This window comes from Dama dama, chromosome 8 (genome assembly GCF_033118175.1).
Source record: "Dama dama isolate Ldn47 chromosome 8, ASM3311817v1, whole genome shotgun sequence".
Taxonomy (NCBI): Eukaryota; Metazoa; Chordata; class Mammalia; order Artiodactyla; family Cervidae; genus Dama; species Dama dama.
This window is the reverse complement of record NC_083688.1, coordinates 16,797,119-16,820,531: the sequence shown is the minus strand read 5'-3', so window position 1 is coordinate 16,820,531 and position 23,413 is coordinate 16,797,119. Positions and strand designations below refer to the sequence as shown.

General features: G+C 53.4%; 1 protein-coding gene across 2 annotated transcripts; it reads left to right on the top strand.

The window, feature by feature from the left end:
• The first annotated feature begins 1,362 nt into the window (after positions 1 to 1,362).
• On the top strand, positions 1,363 to 16,014 carry ITM2C (integral membrane protein 2C). 2 transcript variants are annotated; one of them, XM_061148532.1, is made up of 6 exons: positions 1,366 to 1,617; positions 9,715 to 9,855; positions 11,753 to 11,941; positions 12,937 to 13,047; positions 14,025 to 14,175; positions 14,692 to 16,014. In XM_061148532.1, exons 1-6 carry the CDS (start codon positions 1,492 to 1,494, stop codon positions 14,781 to 14,783), a joined length of 810 nt encoding a protein of 269 aa, XP_061004515.1. In that variant the 5' UTR covers positions 1,366 to 1,491; the 3' UTR covers positions 14,784 to 16,014. The 2 variants fall into 2 exon arrangements, with proteins under 2 accessions (XP_061004516.1, XP_061004515.1); XM_061148533.1 differs by lacking the exon at positions 9,715 to 9,855 and having other exon boundaries at positions 1,363 to 1,617.
• Positions 16,015 to 23,413: the final 7,399 nt, after the last annotated feature.

The window sequence follows — 23,413 nt, the reverse complement described above, 5'->3', positions numbered from 1 at the left end:
GATGTTATGCGTAAGTGAAATTAACCAGACAGAGAAAGACAAACACTACCTGTGATCTAATTTATATGTGGAACCTAAAATAGTTTAGCTCATGGAACCAGAGACAGCCGTGGTGGTTACCGCAGGCTAGGGATGGGAAAAATAGGGAGAGGTTGGTCAAAAGGTACAAACTTTCAGTTATAAAATGGATACGCTCTGGGGAGCTGATAGAACTCTAAGGATGGTGGTAAACACTTTTCTGAGACCATTGCATTTCAGCAGTGGTCCACTGACCTGCTAGGGCTTAATTATGATGGTTAGCCGTAAATGACCTGTGCTTTACATCGTAATAAACCAGATCTCTCTTTTTTTTTTTTTTAAACCATATCTCTTTTAAGAACAGCACACAACGATTCAATTTGGAGAAAGAGATAAAACACAGGTAAAAATTCACAGTTGGGATTTTAGTTTCTAAATGAACTGTTTCAGGGGTTGATTCCAGGACACCTTCCCCTGGGGCCAATCCTGGCTGCTCCACAGGGTCCACCGGAGGGTGGGAGGAGTCACGGAAGAGGGCGTGACGAGCACCCCAAAGCCATCCCAAGATGAGGAATGAGCCTCTAGATACCCTGTCCTGCGGATCTTTCCATCACACTTGCCAGAATCCCCCTGGGTAGTTGAGAAATGGCCCACAGGACCCTTACTGCCGGTAACCAAGAGAGTCAAAGAACAGGGACTGTCTTCACTTCTCTGTCGCCTGGTCCTTCGCATTCACGCCCAGCGGCCTTCTGGAAGGTTCTGCCAGGACTAAGGATGAAGGGGAAAGGCTGATGGAGAACGAAGGAGGTGTAGATGGGTGCGAGAGGCGGGACGAAGGCAAACGTTAGGCACCTGGCCCTGACGCCTCCTCTCAGGGCCCAGGACACGGAAGTGGGAGGAGGGAGCGCTGGGACCAGGTACACCCGGGGCTCCAGCATTTCCGAAGAAGGGGACAGGAAGTGGGGTGAAGGGGTTGGAGAACTTGTCTAGAAGATGCCTTTGCCCGGCAAACACGGTTTCAACAAAGACTGTGAATTCTGAGGATGCTGGTCTTGGAGAAGCAGCAGAAAGGGATAAGGCGGCGGCGGAGGGGGACAGAGTCTGTGCCTGATTGTACGAATGGATGGAGGCATGGATGGATGCATGGACGACGGACTGAGTGAGTGAGTGAGCGGTTGCGGGAACCTCAGTCGTTCCCAGGTTGGAGCAGCGCGCCCGGCAGGAGTCACTGCGAGACCCGACCGCGGGAAGGGGGCGCAGGCGCGGCTGGCGCCGAGGCCCTCCGTCGGGGGGGTGGGGGGTGGCGGCAGAGGGCGGAGAGGGCTGGGGGTGGGGTTAGAGAAAAGGACCCGAAAGAGACCCAAACTTCCGGTGCCTGCGGAGAGCCGAGCGGCGGTGCTACCAGGAGAGGCTGCACCGAGTGGCTTTTGCTCGGGCGGAGGCTGCAGGGCGGACGCTCGGGCCGGCGCAGCCATGGTGAAGATCAGCTTCCAGCCGGCGGTGGCCGGCATCAAGGGCGATAAGGCCGACAAGGCTTCGGCCTCGGTGTCGGCCCCAGCGCCCGCCCCGGCCGCTGAGATCCTGCTGACGCCGGCTCGGGTGAGAAGGGCCGGGGATCTCGGGCGGCGGGGGGTGCAGGGGACCGAAGCTCGCCCGGCCGCCTCCAGCGACTGCCCGAGGCTCATCGGGACCCCGGCGTCTTGAGCGGAGGAGCGGGGGCTGGGAGTCCGGGATGGGTCTTCCCATCCCGAAGTGGGGAGGGGGTTTGGGTCCCGGCGTTCAGCGGCAGCCGAAAGCTTTAAGTCTGAAGAACGGGAGGGGGTCCGGTCGCTGTCCCGTGGGGACAGGTGGGGAAGAGCTCCAGGTCTCTTCCAAAAGTGGAGGGGGGCCCTAGGCGCCTGGTCCCCAAAGCGGGGCGGGGGCTGGTCCGAAGAAGTTCGAGGAATGTTGGTGGGGGGTACAGGCGTCTGGTTCCAATCAGTGAGGAGGGGCCGTGGGTCGAGTCCCCAGGTGGGGGATGGGAGGAGAGTTGGACATTGTTTTCCCCAAAGTAGGGTGGTGGGTTGTGATTGGTGGGGAATAAAGGAGATGGGGGGGGAGGGGGGGTCTGGTGCCAACGAAGGGGAAGGGACTGTGGATTTCGTCCCAAACGGGAGACTCCTGGGGACGGGGAGGGGGGGCGGGGCGAGGGATGTGCTGTTAGTCCGTACCTGAATTTGTGGACCAGAAAGTGATGAGACGTGAAATGAAAATAAACCAGAACTCGCCTGGCCGCACGTCCGGGATTCGAGATTCGGGCTTGTGAGGCTGAGTGCCCTGATCCCACTCCACCCCGGGCCGCCTGGGGCTCCATGCCCTCCACTTCCTTCCTCTCCCGGCTCCCTGGAGCTCTGGGCTACCCCGTCCAGCCCGCGGTGCCCCGGTGCCCCCCATCCCGGAGGCTGCGCTTTGTGGGGGCGGACCTCGGTGCACCCCGCCCCCGCCAGCTCCCCTCCTCCCCTTTCCCTCGGGCCTGGGGTAGAGGAGGCATTTCCGCCCGTGGAAAACTGTCTGAGCTGCGAGGAGTCCGACCAGGGGAGGGCCCGGAGGGGACCGGACGCGTGGCGGACGAGGAGGGGAGGGAGAGCTTGGTTCAGTCTGGCTCTGGAGTGGCCCCGGCAAAGGTGTCTACGCCGCCCGTCCCGTTGCTGGCTACTGGGATGTCTTCCTCAGCGCCAAGGCCCCTCCTCAAATTGATGGCTCTAACTAAACCTTGCTGGGGTATGGCAAGCTGGGTGCTGCAGAATGACCTGTGCCCTGGGAGAAGGGGACACAGGAGAGGGTGGTCAGAGGTGAGTGTCACACACCCGAGCAAAGATTCCCTGAGTGCCGAATTACAGGAAGAGCCTTGGCGAGCTCCCCTGCCCTGGCGTAGTCACTGCAGCATCAGTAACCACCCGGGCTGGGTTGGGGGGGTTTGCTCAGCAATCCGGATCAGAGCAGCTCCATCTTCTTCTGATGCTTGGATGGGAAGGGGACATTTCCTATTTGAAGGCCTGGCCTGCAGCTTTTAAAGTTTGCAAGAGGCCCTTTAAACCTCCTTCCTCCCCCTCTGCCCCCAGAGAGCACGCAGGACGCTCACACCTTTCTTCTCCCGGCTGCTTCTCCCAGAGCCAGGTACCCCGCTGAGGCCTGGAAAACTGAACCCTGACGCCCTACAGGATTCAGGCAGGAGGGAGGACCAGCCAGACAGTGGGAGGATACAATTCAAACTCCATCAGAAGGTCTGCCGGATTTCGCAGGAGCCGCACATTCTCTGGTGGCAGCCTGCTCTTGGTGTCAGGCGGGATGGCAGATGCCAGCATCGCCTTGGCAGTTTCTGACATCCAGCTTCTGGCTCGCAAGTCCAGTGTCCTCTCTTCCCCCTCATCCAGCATGAAATGGAAACATCAACATCTTCTTCCCTGGGGGCTGTTTGCAGTGGCCTTGAGCCTGCTGAGTGTGCTTCCCCCACCTCCAGCAAACCTTGTTAGTTGGGCAGGGTCCCCTCACTCTTAACTGGCAAGGGGGAGCCATGGGGCCCCGGGAGGAGGATTAATATCCCAGCACCTTTACATCAGATCTGCTTATTAATAAACTTTCACAGCTCCCCAGCCCTGAGGGGTCACGGGAGGCTTTTGGGTGTTGCCCGTTGGCTCTGCGAGTCCCCTGCTGGAATTGGAGCCTTGGGAAGAGAGTTCATTTCTGTGAACCTCTTGTGGCCTGACCTGCCAGTGGGCACATTGCCCCCACATCCAGGCCTGACACAGACCAAGCCCCCCTCCCCGCACATGGCCACCCGCCTCACCAGTAAGTTAGGAGGCGCCCAGCATTTACAGTAGCCCAGGACAGTGTGAGCAGGGGCTGCTTCACCAAGACAGGGCGTTGGGGTTGGTCCCATGCTGATGGGTTGTCAGAATGTGGACGTGTTAGTTGCTCAGTCTATTAGAGCGAGTGTTCTTCGTTCAGTCTGACTCTTTGCAACCCCATGGGCTCTAGCCTGCCAGGCTCTTCTGTCCATGGGATTTCCCAGGCAAGAATACTGGAGAGTGGGTTGCCATTCCCTTCTCCAGGGGATCTTCCTCACTTAGGGATTGAACCCAGGTGTCCCGCATTGCAGGCAGATCCTTTACCGTCTGAACCAGATGGGCTGTCAGAGGAAAGCTTATTAGAAAGGTCTCTTCCGGTTGGGGGTGACCCTGGAACCATCCCTGGTCACTGAATTGAATCAAAAATAAGACTTAAAGCCTTGGAAGGACCAACTGATGAACAGAGGTGTTTCTGAGTGCCTCTCCCCCACGAAGGCACCCTCTAAACTGTCACAGTAAAGTGTCAACCTGAGTGCAGGCCCCCGGGGCCAGGCTCGGGGTGGCATTCTCACTGTGGGCCTCCCTCTGCTTCTCTGCAGAAAAGTGAAACAAGGAGGATTTTGTCCCCAGACCTTCTGCTGGAAGGAAGTGCCTCGGTGGGGCCGGGAGGGGATGGGGGTGGGGGCCCATCTGGGCCTCCAGCTGCCCACCCTCCCCACGTGGTGCTTGCCTCTGAGATAATGAGTTGCCTGCGCTGATGGGCAGCTGGCCGGAAGCCAGCTCGGAAAGTGGGCTGGACGGGAAGCGCCCCTCTTAGCACCCTCTGGCCAGCCCTACGCCTCTCAGCCCAGTTCCCCTCTCCCCACCATCTGCCTGTGTCTTTGCTCACCCATGTGTTACACACACACACACACACACACACGCGCGCGCGCGCGCGCAGAGCCAGGTGTGGGCATGCACAGACTCGAACGATCGGGCTGGGGGCCTCCAAGAGGAGAGAAGCGAGGTCAATACAGTCATCTTCTCAGTGCTATAATTTTCTCCTTGGCTTTGGCCTTTGATTAATGTCACCCCCTCCCCCAGTGCACATACCTGGGGATCAGATTTCACTTTCCACTTCCTGGCCTCAAGTCCTTGGCAGGAGGGAGCTGGGTCTCCCGAAGTAGTTGGGGGGGAGAGGGTCCCTGAACCAGCCCAGAGGGTGGAGCAGGGCTCCTCATCCTCGGGTCCCAGGGCCCCATCCCCACCCACCGGCCCCCGTGGGCTGGGCTAAGAGGATCTCTGTGGCTGGGCGCTCGTGCCCCCACTGCCTGCCGGTCCTGGGCCTTCCCTGAGGGGCTCTGGCGTCTGGGCTTGGGCCACGGTGACTTTCTTCTGCTTTCTCTCTCCTTTCCCTCTCTTCTTCGTGCTGCCCTCAGCCCGTCTGTCCTTGTGTGTTTCCAGGGTGTCAGCAGATTGCCACGGAGGACGAGTTTCTCTTACCAGAAAATAAAAATGTTTCTGGTGAGACCAGGGGAGCGCAGCCAGGAGCGCTCTGCCGGCTCTGCATCTGTCTTCCCCAGCCTTTGTTCTCTGGGGTCTCCCCTTGCCTCTCAGGAGCAGAACAGGAGAGCATATGAGCAGAGCAGAGCAGAAGGCTGTGGGGAGTGTTCTGCGGCCCACGCCCTTCCTGGGGCAGCAGTGGATCCCTGGGTCACCCTGGGTTTCACTGATGGAGGGTTCACGACTCACCCTCAGCATTCACCCCGCTGATGTCTGCACTTCTGAGCACAGCTCTGCGAGGAGGCCCAGCCCCCGTACCCCTGCGAGGCTTCTGTTTCTGTCTCTCTCACCCACACACACGGTGTCTCTCTCACTGGTGGCCTCATCTCTGTGGTCTGCAGCCTGGGAAAGAAAAATGCTCAGGAAGAAGGAATGGTGCTGGGGAGATGAGGGTGGGGACCCCGACCATGGCCGTTGGCCTCGGCCCACAGTGGGTGCATTTCTGGCTCCCCTTCCACCCTCCTCCGAGCAGCGGGCAACTGGAGTTTCATCCTCTTGCAGCTATTCTGGGCATTGTTACTGAGGGAAAGTCTCTAGGAGCTCTCTCCATGAGCCCTGGGGCAGGGGGTTGGGGGTGGGGGCGGTTTCTGAGTTAATGCTTCAGTTGGCTGAGCTCCCCTGACTCTTGAGGCCCTGGCTTTGCCAAATCATTTAGTGAACACCAGCGTGGGCTCCGTGAGACAGGCCGGCCGAGGCCTGGGCCCCTCCCGGGTCCCAGACACGTGGCCCACATGCTCCACACAAGCACACATTGAGGCCTGTTGCCTGGGACACCCAGCTGCCGTGGAAACTGTCTTTTCCTGCTTTCTGGAAGCCCCCCAAATACCTGGCTGGGGGGGTAACTGCTCCATATGAGAGCGGGCATTCTCCTGGGGTTCCAGCATGACAGGTGAAGCAGCTGGGGGGGCCGACTTCAAGAAGGAGCCCCCTTGGCCGACATCCGGGGTGCGCTGAGCAGTTAGGATCCTAAGGGTGAGGCCCTGGGTTCCGGCCCGGCACCCCAGAGGCCTCAGGGCGGCCAGCCCCTGTGGGGCTTTACCTCCTGGTGCCTCTGTCTGGAAGCTGGGACACCAGCGGCCTCTGGGTCTGCTCTCCCCAGTTGCTGCTGCTCAGCCATGATGCTCCTGGGGGGTTGGCCCCCGAACGCCAGGGTGGAAGGGTGTCGGGTAGGGAGGGGAGCAGGGTGTGAGCCATGGGTGTGCACTCAGGACTGTTAGTAGGGACAGGATGTGTGTGTATGCTCAGCCATGTCCAACTCTTTGTGACCTCATGGACTGTAGCCTGCCAGGCTCCTCTGTCCATGGGATCCTCCAGGCAAGAATACTGGAGTGGGTTGCTATTGCCTCCTCCAGGGGATCTTCCCAACCCAGGGATCAAACCCGCATCTCTTGTGTCTCCTGCATTGGCAGGCGGGTTCTTTACCACTGTGCCACGTGGGAAGCAGGATCAGAAACCACTGTCCACTTCACGTCTAGGAAAGGAAGGGGGGTGCGTCCCAAGTCTTCACAGGGACCCCCACAGAGACATATGAGGACATAGGGGTAGGGCATCAAGGGGTCCCGGCTGGAGACTGTCCTTCTGGGCCACACTAGCCTGGCCTCACTTTCCTCTGGGGCCCCTCCTCCCTTGCCATCCTTAATGACCTCTCTCCCCACCTCAGTGCCCTGCCCAGCCCCTCCTCCAGGCACCTACCCCAGCCAGGAGCTGAAAGGCGGTTATAAAACTGGTAGGCCTCACCTTGTTCCTGAACTTCAATTGTGGACAGGCCGCCGGGCTCTTGCTTTATAACCACTGACTTTTTTTTTGTTTTGGGATTGTTTTCTGTTTTTTTTTTTTTTTTAAGAGCAATTCTCACAGGCTTGCATTTGCTTCTCTGGAGCAAAGCATGGCCACAGTGCAGCCTTGACAGCCGGCTGCGGTGGTGGCCCTAAAAAGGAAAGGTTTAGCTGATAAAGACCTGCTATTTTTATCTAACACTTGATCCTTTACGAAGGGCTTTCAGGGCCTGTGTCTTCTTTAATCCCGACAAAACCCTGTCAGAAAGAGTCTGTTCACATTTCACAGGAGGACTGTCAGAGGGTCAGAGGCTACCTACATGTGCACACAGCCCCTGCTGGGGGCACCTCTGGCTTCTGCAGTCCCACCCGTCTCACTAAATACAAAGTTGTATCCCCAGGGCAGGATTTGCAGGGGGTGTGGTGCCTGGCCTATCTTTTGGGTCACCCACCTTTCCTGGGGAACCGCTTAGGATGGCTGGAGCCCCTTGGGTGGCTTGTTCCTGTGAGTCGCTGGCCAAGCTTGGCCGTCGGTCACCCTGTCCACGGCTGATCCTGGGAGCCCATTGGAGAGTCAAAGCCCTTGCAGCCCCCCACCCACTGCTGGCAACTGTTCTATGGGCAGTGGCCACATGCACTAGTAACCTTGGTCAGTGCTACCAGGGAGCCCCAGGGTACTGGGGAGATGCCAGCCAAACGGGTGGTCTCACCAGGTGCTTCTTCGGATCACAGGGACCCCGCAGCAGGGCCAGGGTGGGGAGAGGCCCCAGGCTGCAGATAGCCCAGCCTGTGAGGGGGGACAGGATGGACAGGGGTACCTCTCCATCTTCTGTCTTCATCCCAGGGTGCTGGAGGCATGGGGGTGGAGTGGGGGGTCACTGGCCTGGTGATACATATGCCTAGAGATGGGGGCCTGTCTTTCAGGCATTTGCTATGCCTGCAATGAGGGAGACCCAGGTTCAATCCCTGAGTCGGAAAGATCCCCTGGAGAAGGAAATGGCAACCCACTCCAGTACTCTTGCCTGGAAAATTCCATGGACTGAAGAGCCTGTCAGGCTACAGTCTATGGGGTCGCAAAGAGTGGGACACAACTGAGCTACTTCACTTTCACTTTCCTGCAGGAAGTGTGTGGGGAGAGGGGAGAGCCCCAGTCAGGAGGCTTCACCTCCGCCCCCACCACCCACCACAGGGGATGCCCTTCTGCTCCCTGAGGCCTAGGTCCCACCCTCCCCCCTCCCATGTGCCCCAAGCGCAGCAGGCCTGCACCCCAGGCCTTCCAGGCTGGGCCCCCTGTGTGCACTGACAGTAAGGGCCTGTCCTGGGCAACTTGGACCTGAACTGTGTCTACACTCCCGGCCACTTGGCTGCAGGGTGAAGAGTGGAGGCACCCAGAGGGCGAAGCAGGCAGTTAGTGAGAGGGTCCGGGCTCTGGGCTTCCCCTCTGCACCCCCCAACTCTGCCTCAGCTCCCCGAGGCTGGGGGTAGGGCGGGGTTCTGGCCTCTACCCTCACCCAGCCGCATCCAGACACCATAGAGGCAGGGTTGAATGGTGGACCCTGGAAGCAGAGCCAGGCCTGGGCCTTCGCAAGGCCTCCAGGGTGAATGAGGCCTGGGGTTGGGCAGGGGTGGCAGGCATAAAGACGAGCGATGGCCCAGGCCACACAGCTGGGTAAGAGCCCTGCGTCACTAGACTCTCAGTCCAGTGCTCTGGGGAGAGCAGGGTTTCTGAGTTACACACACACCTCTGACTGCTGGCCCAGACGGGTGTGGACCGGAGTTGGGTCAGGATGGTTTACTTCTTGGCAGCCCTGTAACTACTTGTCCCGAACCGGGGCCTGGCTCCCCAGAGAGGGGTTTCCAGGAACCTCCTGCCCTGGCTGCTACAGCCACGTTTCCGTCCCGGCAGAGGGGCCCTGGCTTCCAGAAGCCTCTAGACTCCACCCAGCGGGCTCTGCTCCTGACCGCCTGCTCCACGCCAGTGCCTGGTGATTCCATCGCTGCCCAGCAGACTGCTCTCTGCCCAAGGTGGCCAGAGGGGACAAGCACGCGTAGCCAGACCTTGTGGGCCTCCCAGAGCCCTGTCCCCACCTGTGAGCTACTGGGAACCTCCTTGGTCTGGACCAGTGGCTCCCAACCTGCCCGATACACCCTGGTTCCTACAGGTTCTGAGGCCTGGCGTGGTCATCAAGGTCACATCTGTGCTTCCCCCCCTACCACCATTCCCAGTTTGAAAGAATCTACTGTGGTCACAGCTGGTATAGTGAAGGGGACTAATGGCATAGGGGCTTCAAAATACTCTTGCTGAGTCCCTGTGGGTCATTTTATGTGGCTTCCCAGTGGGGCTCGGTTTCTCTTTAGAGGGAAGAGCTGGGGGTCTGGGGATGCTTCCTTTCCTTCCAGATGATGCTCTATGTTTCCCGAGCATTGCCCTCCCCTCCCCCAGGCTCCTTGCCAGCCAGCAGGGTGAGGCCTCACTTTGGGATGGGGGAGCAGGAGGGATCCCCAGCGGACATGGGACCAACATGAGGCTGACCCTACCCTGCCATCCGCAGGAGGAGCGGCCCCCCTACCACCGCTACAAGAAGGGGGGCTCCGTGGGCGGCGTGTGCTACCTGTCAATGGGCATGGTCGTGCTGCTCATGGGCCTGGTGTTTGCCTCTGTCTACATCTACAGATACTTCTTCCTGGCTCAGGTGAGCTGGGCAGAGGGAGGTGGGGAGAAACAGTGGCCTTTAGAGGAGGAAGTGAACACCCCACCCCCCAGGTGGGGGGAGTGCCCCACAGGCCTAGAAGATTCGCAGCCTCCTCCTCCTCCCTGGTCTTGGTCCAGGAGACAGGACTGGGGCCCCATCCTCTGACTGCCGTGGGGTCTGGAGGAGTGGCCTTATCTGTCTCTTTGGACACATCTGAATCTGACAGCTCTCCTGGGAGTACAGTCCGTGATGGGGGAGCCGGGATTAGCATCTGGGCTGTGAGGTTGGCAGCGCCTTCCCACGGTGACCCCAGAGCATCAGCACCAGAAACTCGGGGTGCAGCAGAAACTAGAACTCTGCAAGCCCCTCGGAGCCCGGCCCCCTGTGCCCTGCAGGTCGTGCTTCAAGGAAGTCCCATTCCGTGCCTGGTCATCTGGGCTACCACCCATGAAAGGTGGAGGGTGGCTTACAGAGTCACCTCCACCCCCCGTAAGGGTGGCCCCCGCCCACAATCACACCCAGTCATCTGCTCGCCCAGTCCGTCTGGGCACAAAGCTGGGCCAGAGACCTGGCCGTGGTCACAGCGGCCTTGTCATCCGCCCAGGCCTGGGAAGGGAGGCAGGGCCCCCAAGTTCTCGGAAGGGAAGGTAGTTCAATGAAAGTTTGCTTAATGACCATAAACAACAACATGGGGAATCTCAGTGACCAAAAGGCTGGGGATTGCCAGTTGTTTATGACCCAACTGACCCCTTCCCACCCTCAAGCCCTGGGCTTTGACTTCCTTGTCACCCAGTTTCTCTAGGGTGGAATTCACTGAAAAGCTTGCAGTCCCAGTGACTTTCCCCTTGAAACCTCAGCTCCCGCACACCCACCCACTTCCCCTTTTGTTTGGCATTCTCCCCTCCCCCATGACCTGCTTTCCCCCTGGTTCCTGGTTTTCTCTTTCTGGGGCCTTTTCCTGTTGCAGCTGTGCTGCTGTCCTGGACTTCCCCTCTGATCGCAGCCCCAGCTCATGCCTGGTTCTCAGGGCATGGGGAACCTCAGGGCAGCCTCACGCCTGCGCCCTGAGACCCCTGGGGCCCCTGGGATGGTATGATTCATGTGTGATGATTCACCCTCCCAGGAGAGCGCAGCTGAAACAGAAAGGGGCGTCTGCCTATCATGACCTGGAGGAGCCAGAGGGGGCCCCCCCCTCGGCCACCAGTCAGTCACATGGCCTTGGTCACACCCAGCCACCTCCCTTCCCTTGTTGATGGAATGATAAGCAGGCCCTTCAAATGGGGGACACTGCATTTGTCAAGGTTTCTCAGGAGGCCCAGGTCCGGGGAGGTGGTGGAGCTTGTGCGAGGTTGAACACAGCTTGGGGAGGGGCGGAGGGGGTTGCCACCGGCATCTGATAACAAGGCTGACTCTTAGTCCCTCCCCCTTCCTCCAGTCCCTCCCCCTTCCTCCTGGCCCTCCAAGGTCTCCAAGGCCCCCTGCAGAGGCAGCAGGAAGGGTGGGCGGGCACCCCCTGGTGGCAGTGGAGGGTGGCACCCCACCCCCACCCCAGGCTCTTTTTCGGGTATCTGTCCTCCCACTGGTCCATCCCCTTTCACCGCCATAGACTCATGGACTTGGGGGGGCAGAAGGGGTCTAAGGGGTCACTTTGTTTTACAGAGGAGGAAACTGAGCCTCAGTGAAATCATCCTCCTAGGAACTGGCACACCCGGCTCACCCTCCCTGACTCCCGTGTTTCTCAGTTTCTACATCTGTGAAATGGGCATCCCAGCTGCACCCTCCCCGCTTCCCCAGGCCTTCAGAGCCAGGAGTGTTTGGGCAGGCAGCAGGGGCCTCAGAGACGGCACTGTGTGACAAGGTTGTCTCTCTCTCTCGCCCCGCTTCCCGCCTTGCTCAGCTGGCCCGAGACAACTTCTTCCACTGCGGCGTCCTCTACGAGGACTCCCTGTCCTCCCAGGTCCACACTCGCATGGAGCTGGAGGAGGACGTGAAGATCTACCTCGAGGAGAACTACGAGCGCATCAACGTGCCCGTTCCCCAGTTTGGGGGCGGCGACCCTGCAGACATCATCCACGACTTTCAGCGGGTGAGGCCGGCCGGGGCCCGGGGCGGGGGTGGCGAGCAGGCACCAGAAGGAGCAACAGACATGAAAGGAGAATGCTCACACCCTTCGTGCAAACTTGGAGTACATACCGTGCAGTACAAACTGTGGCGCAGACGTCTATGGTTTAGGTCCATCAGGGGTTTAGAGACCCCACTTTTTTTTTTTTCATTTATTTTTATTAGTTGGAGGCTAATTACTTTACAATATTGTAGTGGGTTTTGTCATACATTGACATGAATCAGCCATGGAATTACATGTATTCCCCATCCTGATTCCCCCCCCACCTCCCTCTCTACCCGATCCCTCTGGGTCTTCCCAGTGCACCAGGCCCGAGCACTTGTCTCATGCATCCAACCTGGGCTGGTGATCTGTTTCACCATAGATAATATACATGTTTCGATGCTGTTCTCTCGAAACATCCCACCCTCACCTTCTCCCACAGAGTCCAAAGAGAGACCCCACTTTTATCATGTAGTTCTTGCGTTTCTCACTGACTGTGAACTCGTCATGGTTGATTTTCTCCTGGGCCACCTGACAGCTGCAGATGCTGGCTCTTATGGGCGAGGCCAGTGTTCCTTTTAATGAGCTCTTTCCTCAATGACTGCTTATCAAGATGCAGCACTTGGGGGTGGGGAGGAGCGTCTCACTGAGGGTCCTGGCCGTCCACAGGGGTGGCCAGACCGCCCAGGTTTGATGAGATACACAGTCGGGGCATTACCCTGATTCTCAGACCTCAGCTGTGTAACCTCCCGAGAAGAATCCTTGTCACAACTGAAGCATTTGATAATGTTTTCATCTAGTAAGTGGAATCCCTACAGACACTGCCTAGGAAAGGAGAGCGGGAGAAGGGAGCCCCGCCCAGATGTTGAGGAATCCGGGGTAAATCATTGGGAGCACTGTGGGTTCACACCTCGCACAGTCCGCCGGGGCCAAGCCCTCACCTGCAGACACTGATGTGGCCCCTTGTTTCCGCTCAGGGTCTCACCGCTTACCATGACATCTCCCTGGACAAGTGCTACGTCATCGAGCTCAACACCACCATCGTCCTGCCCCCTCGCAACTTCTGGGAGCTCCTCATGAATGTGAAGGTGAGCGGGACCCCGGCAGCATCTTGTCCCTCCCTTGTCCCCCCACCACCATGAGACAAGGGAGATTTCTGGGGCCAGCAGGGATGGGGGGGCCTAGGCGTTGCTTTCAGCTGGCCCCAACACCCTTAGGTGGTCCCTCTGCCTCCGGCTCCCTTCTCCCTCACGCAGAGTCAGTGCCTCTCCTTTCTGCCCCCCAGCCCCCCACTTCTGCCTCCCTCACTTAAGAACCCCGAGACCAGCTTCCTTAGCGTTCACAGCCGTGCCCCATGTTGCCCTATGGTCAGCAGTGCAGGGAGGAGATCGGGGCCCTGCCTCGGAGGAGCACTTCCCCTAGGGTGAGGGGGCAGACTCATGCGTGTGCGAGCACGCACACACATGCACACATACACACGCCCACAAACACATGTCCACACTCGCACACGCACACATGTCCACACACGCCCACACACACCTGCCCCCCCACACACACATGTCCACACACACTCACGCCCACACACACGCTCACACACATACGACTCACTGGCAGTGCAGGTGAGCACTGGAAGTGCCCAGGGACGTCAGAAGGGTGAGCCGTGCGGTCTCTAGATGAAGGGGTGGGCATGTTGGACGGGTATTTCAGGTGCTGAGGGGACTCGATGAGTGAGCAGAAGGATGTCGGTGGGGGGAGCTCTGTGGTCAGGTGGGGACCCCAAGAGTTGGGCCCGGGTACTGACCTGGTAGTGGACTCATTGGAAAAGACCCTGATGCTGGGAGGGATTGGGGGCAGGAGGAGAAGGGGACAACAGAGGATGAGATGGCTGGATGGCATCACCGACTCCATGGGCATGAGTTTGAGTAAACTCCGGGAGTTGGTGATGGACAGGGAGGCCTGGCATACTGCGATTCATGGGGTCGCAAAGAGTCGGACACGACTAAGCGACTGAACTGAACTGAACTGAACTGACTTGACCTGGTGCTGGGCCGCTCTCCCTTTGCAGAGGGGGACCTACCTCCCACAGACGTACATCATCCAGGAGGAGATGGTGGTCACGGAGCATGTCAGCGACAAGGAGGCTCTGGGCTCCTTCATCTCCCACCTGTGTAGCGGGAAGGACACCTACCGCCTGCGGCGCCGGGCCACCCGGAGGCGTGAGTGGCCATCTCCACCCACCTTGGGCCCTGCCCTGAGCTCCAAACCACGGCCCAGCTGAGCCTGGCCCCAGAGCTGGAGACCGGCTGTCAGAGCTGGGATTGCAGCAGCAGTAATGACAGCTAATGTTAACCTGGCACTTACTACATGCCAGGCACTGTTTACACGCCCTGTGTCCTCCTAAGGTAGTGTGAGTCGTCATCACCATCATCATCCTTGTCATCGTTTATTCTTGCTGCCCCTTTGAGAGGTGAGGAAAGGGGGTCACAGAGAGGTCAACAAACAGCCCTGAGGTCACACAGCAGGAAGATGGCAGGGCTGGGAGGTCTGACTCCAGCTATTGCGCTCATGCCATTTTACTATGCTGCCTCTGGGTGAAATTGGGTGTCATTTCCTGGGCCTCCCCAGCCCTGATCATAAGACCCTGCTCAGGCACCGAGGCTGGTGGCCTTCGTGGCCCAGCCAGTTCTAGGCCAGGACACAGGTCTTACTAGGCTTTCTCTATTCTCTCCCAGGGATCAACAAACGAGAGGCCAAGAACTGCAATGCCATCCGCCACTTTGAGAACACCTTCGTGGTGGAGACGCTCATCTGCGGGGTGGTGTGAAGCCCCGCCCCCTCCCTACAGGCCCCTCCCTCGCCCTACAGGCCCCGCCCCACCCTCCAGACCCGCCCCCACCCTCTTTCATTTTCTCTTCCGGCCACTCTCTGGCCCTCCTTCCCCTTGCTTAGCTTGTACTTTGGACGCCTTCCCTGTAGATGTGATGTGTCTCCCTGTTTCTCTCCAGCCCTGCCCACCTCCTTGTACCAGAGCTGTGACCTCTCAAGACCTCCCACTCTGCTGACCTCTTGGGTGTGGGGGGGGGAGGGGATACCCCAAGATGGTTTCTGTGACCAGCATCTTGAGGTCAGGTCCCTGGGGCCCTGGTCCACAGCAGCACTGGTGGCCCAAGGGGAAGGACAGGACGGAAGGAACGGGGCACGTGGGGGTTCTGGCGAAGGGATGGGGTCGGGGGGAGGGGTGTGGAGTGGGATTCAGGAACGTCTGCACAGCTGGGAAGGGCCTAAAAGGCCTTTTGCTTGCTCCGCACGCATCCCATGCTTTACAGCTCTCAGACCTGAACTGAGGATAGAGGGAACGTGCCCGAGGATGGACCCACCCCACCCCCCCCCCCCCCCAGAGCACAAGGGAAGGTGGCTGTCCTGGGGCTATCCCCAGGACTCCAGTCAGTGCCTTCAGCCCACCTGTGGGAGCCTGGAGTTTGGGGTGGGGGTTCAGATGAGTCCGTCAAGCACAATCTATCTCCGGGTGGAACCAAAGAAGGAAGGAGCCAGGGCTGGGGGCACTGGCCCCCCAGGAGCACAAGAGGGGCCCCCACCAGCCACAGCCACAGAGCAACAGGGTGGGGGTGTCTTTTCCTGTCCAGGGACAACCCTGACAGCTGAGCACTGAGCAGGGATGCAGTGTGGGTCCTTCGGGGAGAGAGAGGGGGGCTCCGTGCTGTCTCCGGGGTAGAGCTCTTCTAGGAAACCGCGGGGGGGAGGGGAGGGAGAGCCAGCTGGTACTTGTGAACCCTGCCTCCTCTCTGGAATTCTGGCCCCCTCTGCTTGGGGGAATGCAGCGTTTACTTTCCTTTTCCTTCTCACTTTTGCATGTTTTTACTGATCGTTCGGTATGCTAACTGTCCTCAGCCCGAGCCCTGAAGAGGAGGCTCCGACACCTCCAGTCAGACTTTGGTGCTCTCTGGAGATGAAACTCTTGAAGTGCTTTGTATATTTTCTCAATTAGATCTCTTTTCAGAAGTGTCCGTAGAACAATAAACATCTTTGACTTCTGATTTTGGCTTGGGAGAGGTGGGTGGTGGTGGTGGGGGCTGAGGGGTGGCCTCCACCCTGTAGACTGGGCAGGTGTCCCTGGGGACTGGGGGGGGGGTTGCAAGTGGACATGCAGGAGGCAGGCAGGAGAAGCTCTTGGGCCATGACATCTGGCCCTGCTCCGTGGTTCAGCCAAGGAACGTAGGTGTCCCCTTCTTCCCTCCCTCAAGTCCTCATGTCACCCCAAACCAGGTGGATTCACCTCTTACAGGCAAGGGAGGAGGAAAAAGCCCGGAGATTATGCAGCTTGCCCAAGGTCAGGCTGCCTTTTTAGTGCCTATAAACCACCCGTTCAGTTCCACACGGAAGATGACATCATTATTGCTTGTCCTTAAGCACAAGAACAGTATTATGTTCTCCACAATTTCTGGGCAATTAGTAACCATCTTGGGCCTGAACTGAGGTTTGGCGTGAGTCACAGGCTCACATTCTGCAGAAAAGCAGGGGATGGGATCTGTGGCGAGTAGAGCCCAAGGGTGTGACCCAGGTCCTGCCTTGTGGACAGAATGGGTGCCCACAACCTTGGCTCACAGGCTCTGTCATCCTGCGAAGGACATAAAAGATTCAAATTAACACAGACACACATTCTCAGTTCCAAAGTCAATCTTGCAAAGATGTCATGTCCTATTACAGTCCCCAATCTAAATGCAATGCAATCACGATTAAAATGCCGACATTTAACTGACAGATTCAGTTCTTTCAGGGAAAGTAAACATGGGGAGTGGACAGGTAAATCCTGAAAAGAGAACAGTTTGCAGATGTAAAACATAATTTAAGAGTTTGGTGTAGTGAAGCAAAAGATCAGTGAGACACCATGGAGGGTCCAGAAGTTGACTTAAAATACAAGAGTTAGGTTGTTGACTTAGGTTAGTGGAGGATGTCTGGGTTCTTTTTATTGGAACTGATTAGTCATCTTGACAAAAAATTAACCTGGGTCCTACTTCCCTGTACAAAATTAATTCAAACTTTTTAGGCATGAAATGAAGCTATAAAAGTACTTGAGATGGTTTAAAAGATCATCTTAGAGGAGGGCCATCTTTTTAAGCATGATACCCACGAATTACAAGTTGGACTTCAGTCGCTCAGTGATGTCCGACTCTGCGATCCCATGAACTGCAGCACGCCAGGGCTCCCTGTCCATCACCAACTCTCGGGGTTTACCCAAACTCATGTCCATTGAGTCGGTGATGCCATCTAACCATCTCATCCTCTGTCATCCCTTTCTCCTCCTGCCTTCAATCTTTCCAAACATCTGGGTCTTTTCAAATGAGTCAGCTCTTCGCATCAGGTGGCCAAAATACTGGAGTTTCAGCTTTAGCATCAGTCCTTCCAGTGAACACCCAGGACTGATTTCCCTTAGGATGGACTGGTTGGATCTCCTTGCTGTCCAAGGGACTCTGAAGAGTCTTCTCCAACACCATAGTCCAAAAGCAATTCTTTCTGCTCAGCCATCTTTATAGTCCAACTCTCACATCCATACATGACCACTGGAAAAACCATAGCCTTGACTAGACGGACCTTTGTTGGCAAAGTAATGTCTCTGCTTTTTAATATACTGTCTAGGTTGGTCATAACTTTCCTTCCAAGGAGTAAGAGTCTTTTAATTTCATGGCTGCAGTCACCATCTGAAGTGATTTTGGAACCCAAAAAAATAGTCAGCCACTGTTTCCACTGTTTCCCCATCCATTTGGCATGAAGTGATGGGACCAGATGCCATGATCTTAGTTTTCTGAATGTTGAGCTTTAAGACAACTATTTCACTCTCCTCTTTCACTTTCATCAAGAGGCTCTTTAGTTCTTCTTCACTTTCTTCCATAAGGGTGACGTCATCTGCATATCTGAGGTTATTGATATTTCTCCTGGCAATCTTGATTCCAGCTTGTGCTTCATCCATCCCAGCGTTTCTCATGATGTACTCTGCATATAAGTTAAATAAGCAGGGTGACAATATACAGCCTTGATATACTCCTTTTCCTATTTGGAACCAGTCTGTTGTTCCATGTCCAGTTCGAACTGTTGCTTCCTGACCTGCATACAGTTTTGGACTAATGAAAAGTTAAAAATTACATGCAACAGGACATACCACAAAGTCGAGTTTTATAAGTGGCAAACTAGGGGAGATACTTGATTAATAGAAACATTGGACATAAGAGGGTTATTTTCCTTAATATGCTAAGTTCTTATAAATTAATATGAAAAGTGAGCAACCCAATAGATAAAGTAGCAAAGACTATAGAGGGAAACTCAGAGAAATACAAATGGATCATTGTGCAAAGAGGAACAGATGTTTAATCACAGTTACATAGAAAATATAAATCAAAACTAGGAAGATACAATCTGCAATAAGTCTGGGGTTTTTTATTAACAAAAATATTTTTATTCTGAAGCATTTCATGTGTTCAGATTACTATATGTGAATTGCCAGCATGTAAGTTTTTTTTTTAAGCATGTAAGTTTTGAAGCAGGCTTCCCAGGTGGCAAAACAGTGGTAAGGAATCCACCTGCCTTGAGTGCAGGAGACTCAAGAGGTGTGGGTTTGATCCCTGGGTTGGGAAGATCTCCTGGAGTAGGAAATGGCAACCTGTTCTGTATTCTTGCCTGGAAAATTGCAAGGACAGAGGAGCCTGGTGGGCTGCACATGATCATAGAGTCGGACATGACTGAGTGACTGAGCACACAGTTATGATGCTCAATGACCCCACAGTCAACTCAAGAAGCAGAAGCCTGTCAGTACCACTGGATTCTTTGTATGTACTGCTCCCCTTGCTGCTGAGTAACAAACCACCCCAGGACTGAATTCTGCAGGACGGCTGAGAGCCACGCTGACTGATCTAAGTCCTTGTGGGCTACCTGCTCCCATCCTCTTTGCATTCAGCTGGAGGCTAAGCTGGGCTGGACCATCAAGAATGACCCCTGCTCTCCAGGGTATGGCTCTGAACAGCTGCCAGTCAATACCCTGGCCTTCCTTTATAGCTTGGCAACTGAGCACCAGATGAGAGGAAGCGTAAGCTGCCAGTCCTTTTAAGCCTGGAATCCGAAGTTCCAGAGCATTACTTCAACTTTTTATTGATCAAAGCAAGTCACCAAACTAGCTCCTATTTGAGTGGAGGAGTAGTAGACCGCCTCCAGATATGGGGCAAGACACACATGCTCAGAGGTGCAACAAATTGTTGGCTCCCATATTCCAAGGCTTTCATGTCATCCCAGTCTCTACTCTCCCCACCACCTCTATATCCTGTGAGAGATATTAAAAATATTAATACATCTACTCTTAGATTCAAGAACAATCACAAAAGCATATTAATTTTCCATCTCTTAGCCAATCTCCTTGTATTAATTAACCAATCCAGGTTAACTCTACTCCTGAGTTTCTCCACTTTCCTTTATAAGTGTTTATAACCACATGTCTGTGAAGCCCTTAATGTAATTTTGCTTAGATCTGACTATTGTAAAAGCAGTAATAAAGTGCTTGTATTGTTCTCTGATTTGTTTTCCTCCCTTCAGCCTTGTATATCTAAGATTCATCCATATTGACACCTATAATAGCGTTTAATTCATTTGTAGTGCTGTGTATCAATCCAGTGTGTGCATGTATCACGTAATGGCCTATTCTAACAGTGACTATTTGGCTTCTTTCTGTTTTTTTTTTTTTTTCTTTTTTTACTATTACAACAATACGTTAATGAATATTTCTTTAGTAAGGCTTCTGTCCACCTCTGCAGGGGTTTCCCTATTACGTATATGTAGAAGGGCAATCCTTGGGTCATGCAGTACGCAAATGTTCAACTCACAAAAATCCTACTAGTTGTTTCTTATAAGGAGTTGAACTGATGAACATTCCCACTTGTACCTCATAGGCATCCTTCTCATTCCCGGTTCTTGCTGTTTGTTATTCTTAGTGGCTCGGTCATTTCCAACTCTTCTGCAACCCCATGGACTGTATGCAGCCTGCCAGGCTTCTCTGCCCATGAGATTCTCCAGGCAAGAATACTGGAGTGGGTTGCCATGCCCTCCTCTAGGCGACATTCCCAGCCTGGGGATTGAACCTTGGTCTCCTGAGTTGTCAGCAGATTCTTTACCTACTGTCTGAGCCGCCAGGGTTGCTCCCAAGTTCTTGCCAACACTTCATGTTAACAACCCTTGAGATTTTTTTGTTAATGGATTGAGAGTAAAATGATATTCATTATGGTTTTAACTTTAATTTCCCTGATTACTAGGAAAGTTTCCCTGATCATTGGGTCAAGTTTCACATGTGTATTAGACCTTTCTTATAAAATGTCTGTGTTCTTTGGCCTTTTTCTATTGGATGCTTCATTTTCTTCTTATTAACTTATAGAAGTTCTTTATATATTTTACAAGCTTTATCACTGCTTTATCACTGATGTTTGGAGAATACCCAAATTTGTGACTTGTCTGCTCACCTTCTTTGTGGCCTCTTCAATGAGCAGAAATCAATTTTTTGGCCATGCTACAAGGCATGTGGGATCTTAGTTCCCTGACCAGGGATGAACCCAAGCCCTCTGCATTGGAAGAGTAGAGTCTTAATCACAAGACTGCCAGAAAAGTCCCTATTGATTTTAATGTAGTCAGATATATCCATCTCTTTCTTTCTTTTTGGCTGCACCATGCTGCTTGCAGGATCTTAGTTACATGACCAGGGATTGAACCTGTGCCCGTAGTGAGGGAAGCTCAGAGTCCTAACCCCTGGACCACCAGGGAATTCCCTCCATCCTTTTCTTTATGGTTAGGGTTTATTGCACCTTGTTTTAGAAATCCTTCCTATCTGAAGAATGGAGAGAGATAATCCTAAATTTTCTTCTATTCCTCTTAAAGTTTTGTATGGTACATTTTAAAATCCCCTGGAATTTATTCCTTGGTGTGGTGTGAGGTAGGGATATTCTCTTGTTCTGTTTGTGGTGGGTTTTTTTCTTTTCCTCCTTGAGCTACAGTGTCTACGTTGATCTGGCTTCCACATGAATAAGGTCTATTTCTAGCCTCTCCTGTCTGTCCTATTGGTTTATTCTTTGAACTATAAACACACTTAAAATAAGGTGTGCACATCTGACAAGTGCAAGTCTCCCACCTTAGTTTTCTCCAGCCGTGCCATGACTATGTGTAGCCTTTTATTTTCATATGCATTTTAGGAAAGATTTATTAAGTTCTATGAAACATTCTGTTGAGGTTTTTATTGGACTTGTATTAAATCTATAGATCCTCTTGGGGAGAATTAAAATTGTCATGATACTGACTGTCCTGATCCATGAACATGGTATTTTTAAAACTTATTTGGATTTTTCATATTTTCCTATATGATTTCATACTTTCCCCAGTAGAGGTTTTGCACAGCTTTCATTAGGTTATTCCCAAATCTCTTATGCAGTTGATACTATAATTAATAACTACAATATCAATTTGTTGCTAGTGTGCAGAAATGTAATTTATTTTTAACTATTGATCCAGCAAATTTGCCAAGCCATCTTTCTCATTCTAAGAGACTGCCTAAGTATTCTTTTGTGTTTTCTGTATGAGCAACTGTATTGATTATAAGTAGATTGTATTTCTTCCATTCAAATAATTAAAACTTGTATTATTTCTTTTTCTTATCCTACCTCACTGACTAGAAACTCCACTACCATGGAGGTAGTTGCAAATCTTATTTTGTTCTCAATTTTAAAAAGAATTCACTTTGAGTGTAGGTCCACCCCTGGAGAAGGGAATGGCTACCCACCCCAGTATTGTTGCCTGGAGAATTCCATGGACAGAGGAGCTGTTGGGTTACAGTCCATGGGGTGGCAAACAGTCAGACACAATTTGAGCATCTATGTAAATCAGCTATTAATGCTACTCATCTTATTAAATTAAAACAGAAAAAACATGTAGCCATATGAATAAATACAGAAAAAACATTTGATAAAAGAATTCAACATGTATCCTTGATTAAAAATAAAAATTAGAACTAGAAGGCAACTTCTTTAATTAACCTCAAAAAAGTATTCTTTCAATGTTTACACTAGAAAGGACAAAAGTGAAAGTGTTGGTCACGAGTTGTGTCTGACTCTTTGTGACTCCATGGACTGTAGCCCACCAGGCTCCTCTTTCCATGGGATTTCCCAGACAAGAATACTGGAGTGGGTTGCCATTTCCTCCTCTAGGGCGTCTTTCCAACCCAGGGATCGAACCTGAATCTCCTGCATTGGCAGGTGGATTCTTTACCACTGCACCACCTGGGAATCCCAATAACTGATTTAGTCAGAATGTATTATCTTGTTTCTATGCTATCAGATTCTGTTTGCAAATATCTTGTTTAGGAGTTTTAGATATGCTTATTATTAAGACTGACTTGTAATTTTCCTTTTTCACACTGTCCTTGTCAGACTTTTATGTTAAAGTTTTACTGGTCTAATAGCATGGTTAGGAGAGATTGGTTTTCTGGTTTTAATTTTAATAATACCCACTCTTCCTAAGTGTGTATAAGCCTTCTTGCATCAATAGTGGCAGTAAATTGGCTTGACAAGAATCAGATTTTAAAATTTGAAATTTTAAAATGTGATGTGTTTGACCCAGCCATTCCACCCCAGGGAATTTATCCTATGGGTATACTCAAACAAGTATACAGAAATATATGTACAAGGATATTTATTGTTGTAATAGCAAGAAACTGAAGACCAAACCAAAGATCTCCAAATGAAGAAATAACTTTGAAAAGAAAAGTGCAGTATTTTGTCATCATTGCAAAGAATCAGGTAGATCTATTTGTGCTGATGTGTGAAGTTCTATAAGATCTGTAATTAGGATAAAGCAGGTGGCAGAGCAAGGGAAAAAAAAAAAAAATATATATATATATGCCATTTGTGAACTTTCTAAAAACTAGCTCTGTGGAGGTGCATATACTACTTCTGGAAAGATTCGCTTTTTTTTGCCGTACCACGCGGCATGTGAGATCTTAGTTCCCTGACCAGGTATCAAACGTGCACCCATTGTGGTGAAAGAGTGAATTCTTAATCGCTGGACTGCCAGGGAAACCCCTGAACAGATTCTCAAAGCCTTGTAACAACCAGTTACCTCTGGAGAACAGAATGGGCTGGGAGCTGTAAGACTTTAATCCTTCCACATCACGAAGATGTGCTCTTTTGATATTTTAAGTGCGTGCATGACTCGGCAAGTATATACCCTGCAGCTGGGTTGGAGGAGGGCCTGACAGCAGAGGGGAGGCCTCACTGTCAGCTAACCGCACAGTTTCATCTGTTTCCGCTCTGGCCCTTGAGATCTGTCCCCCATCCTAGAAAGGAAGGAAGCCCTGCGTTAGTCCCAGGTTGGCCAGTAGAGCGGTTGGAAATGTTAAGCTGACATAAGTAGGAAGCT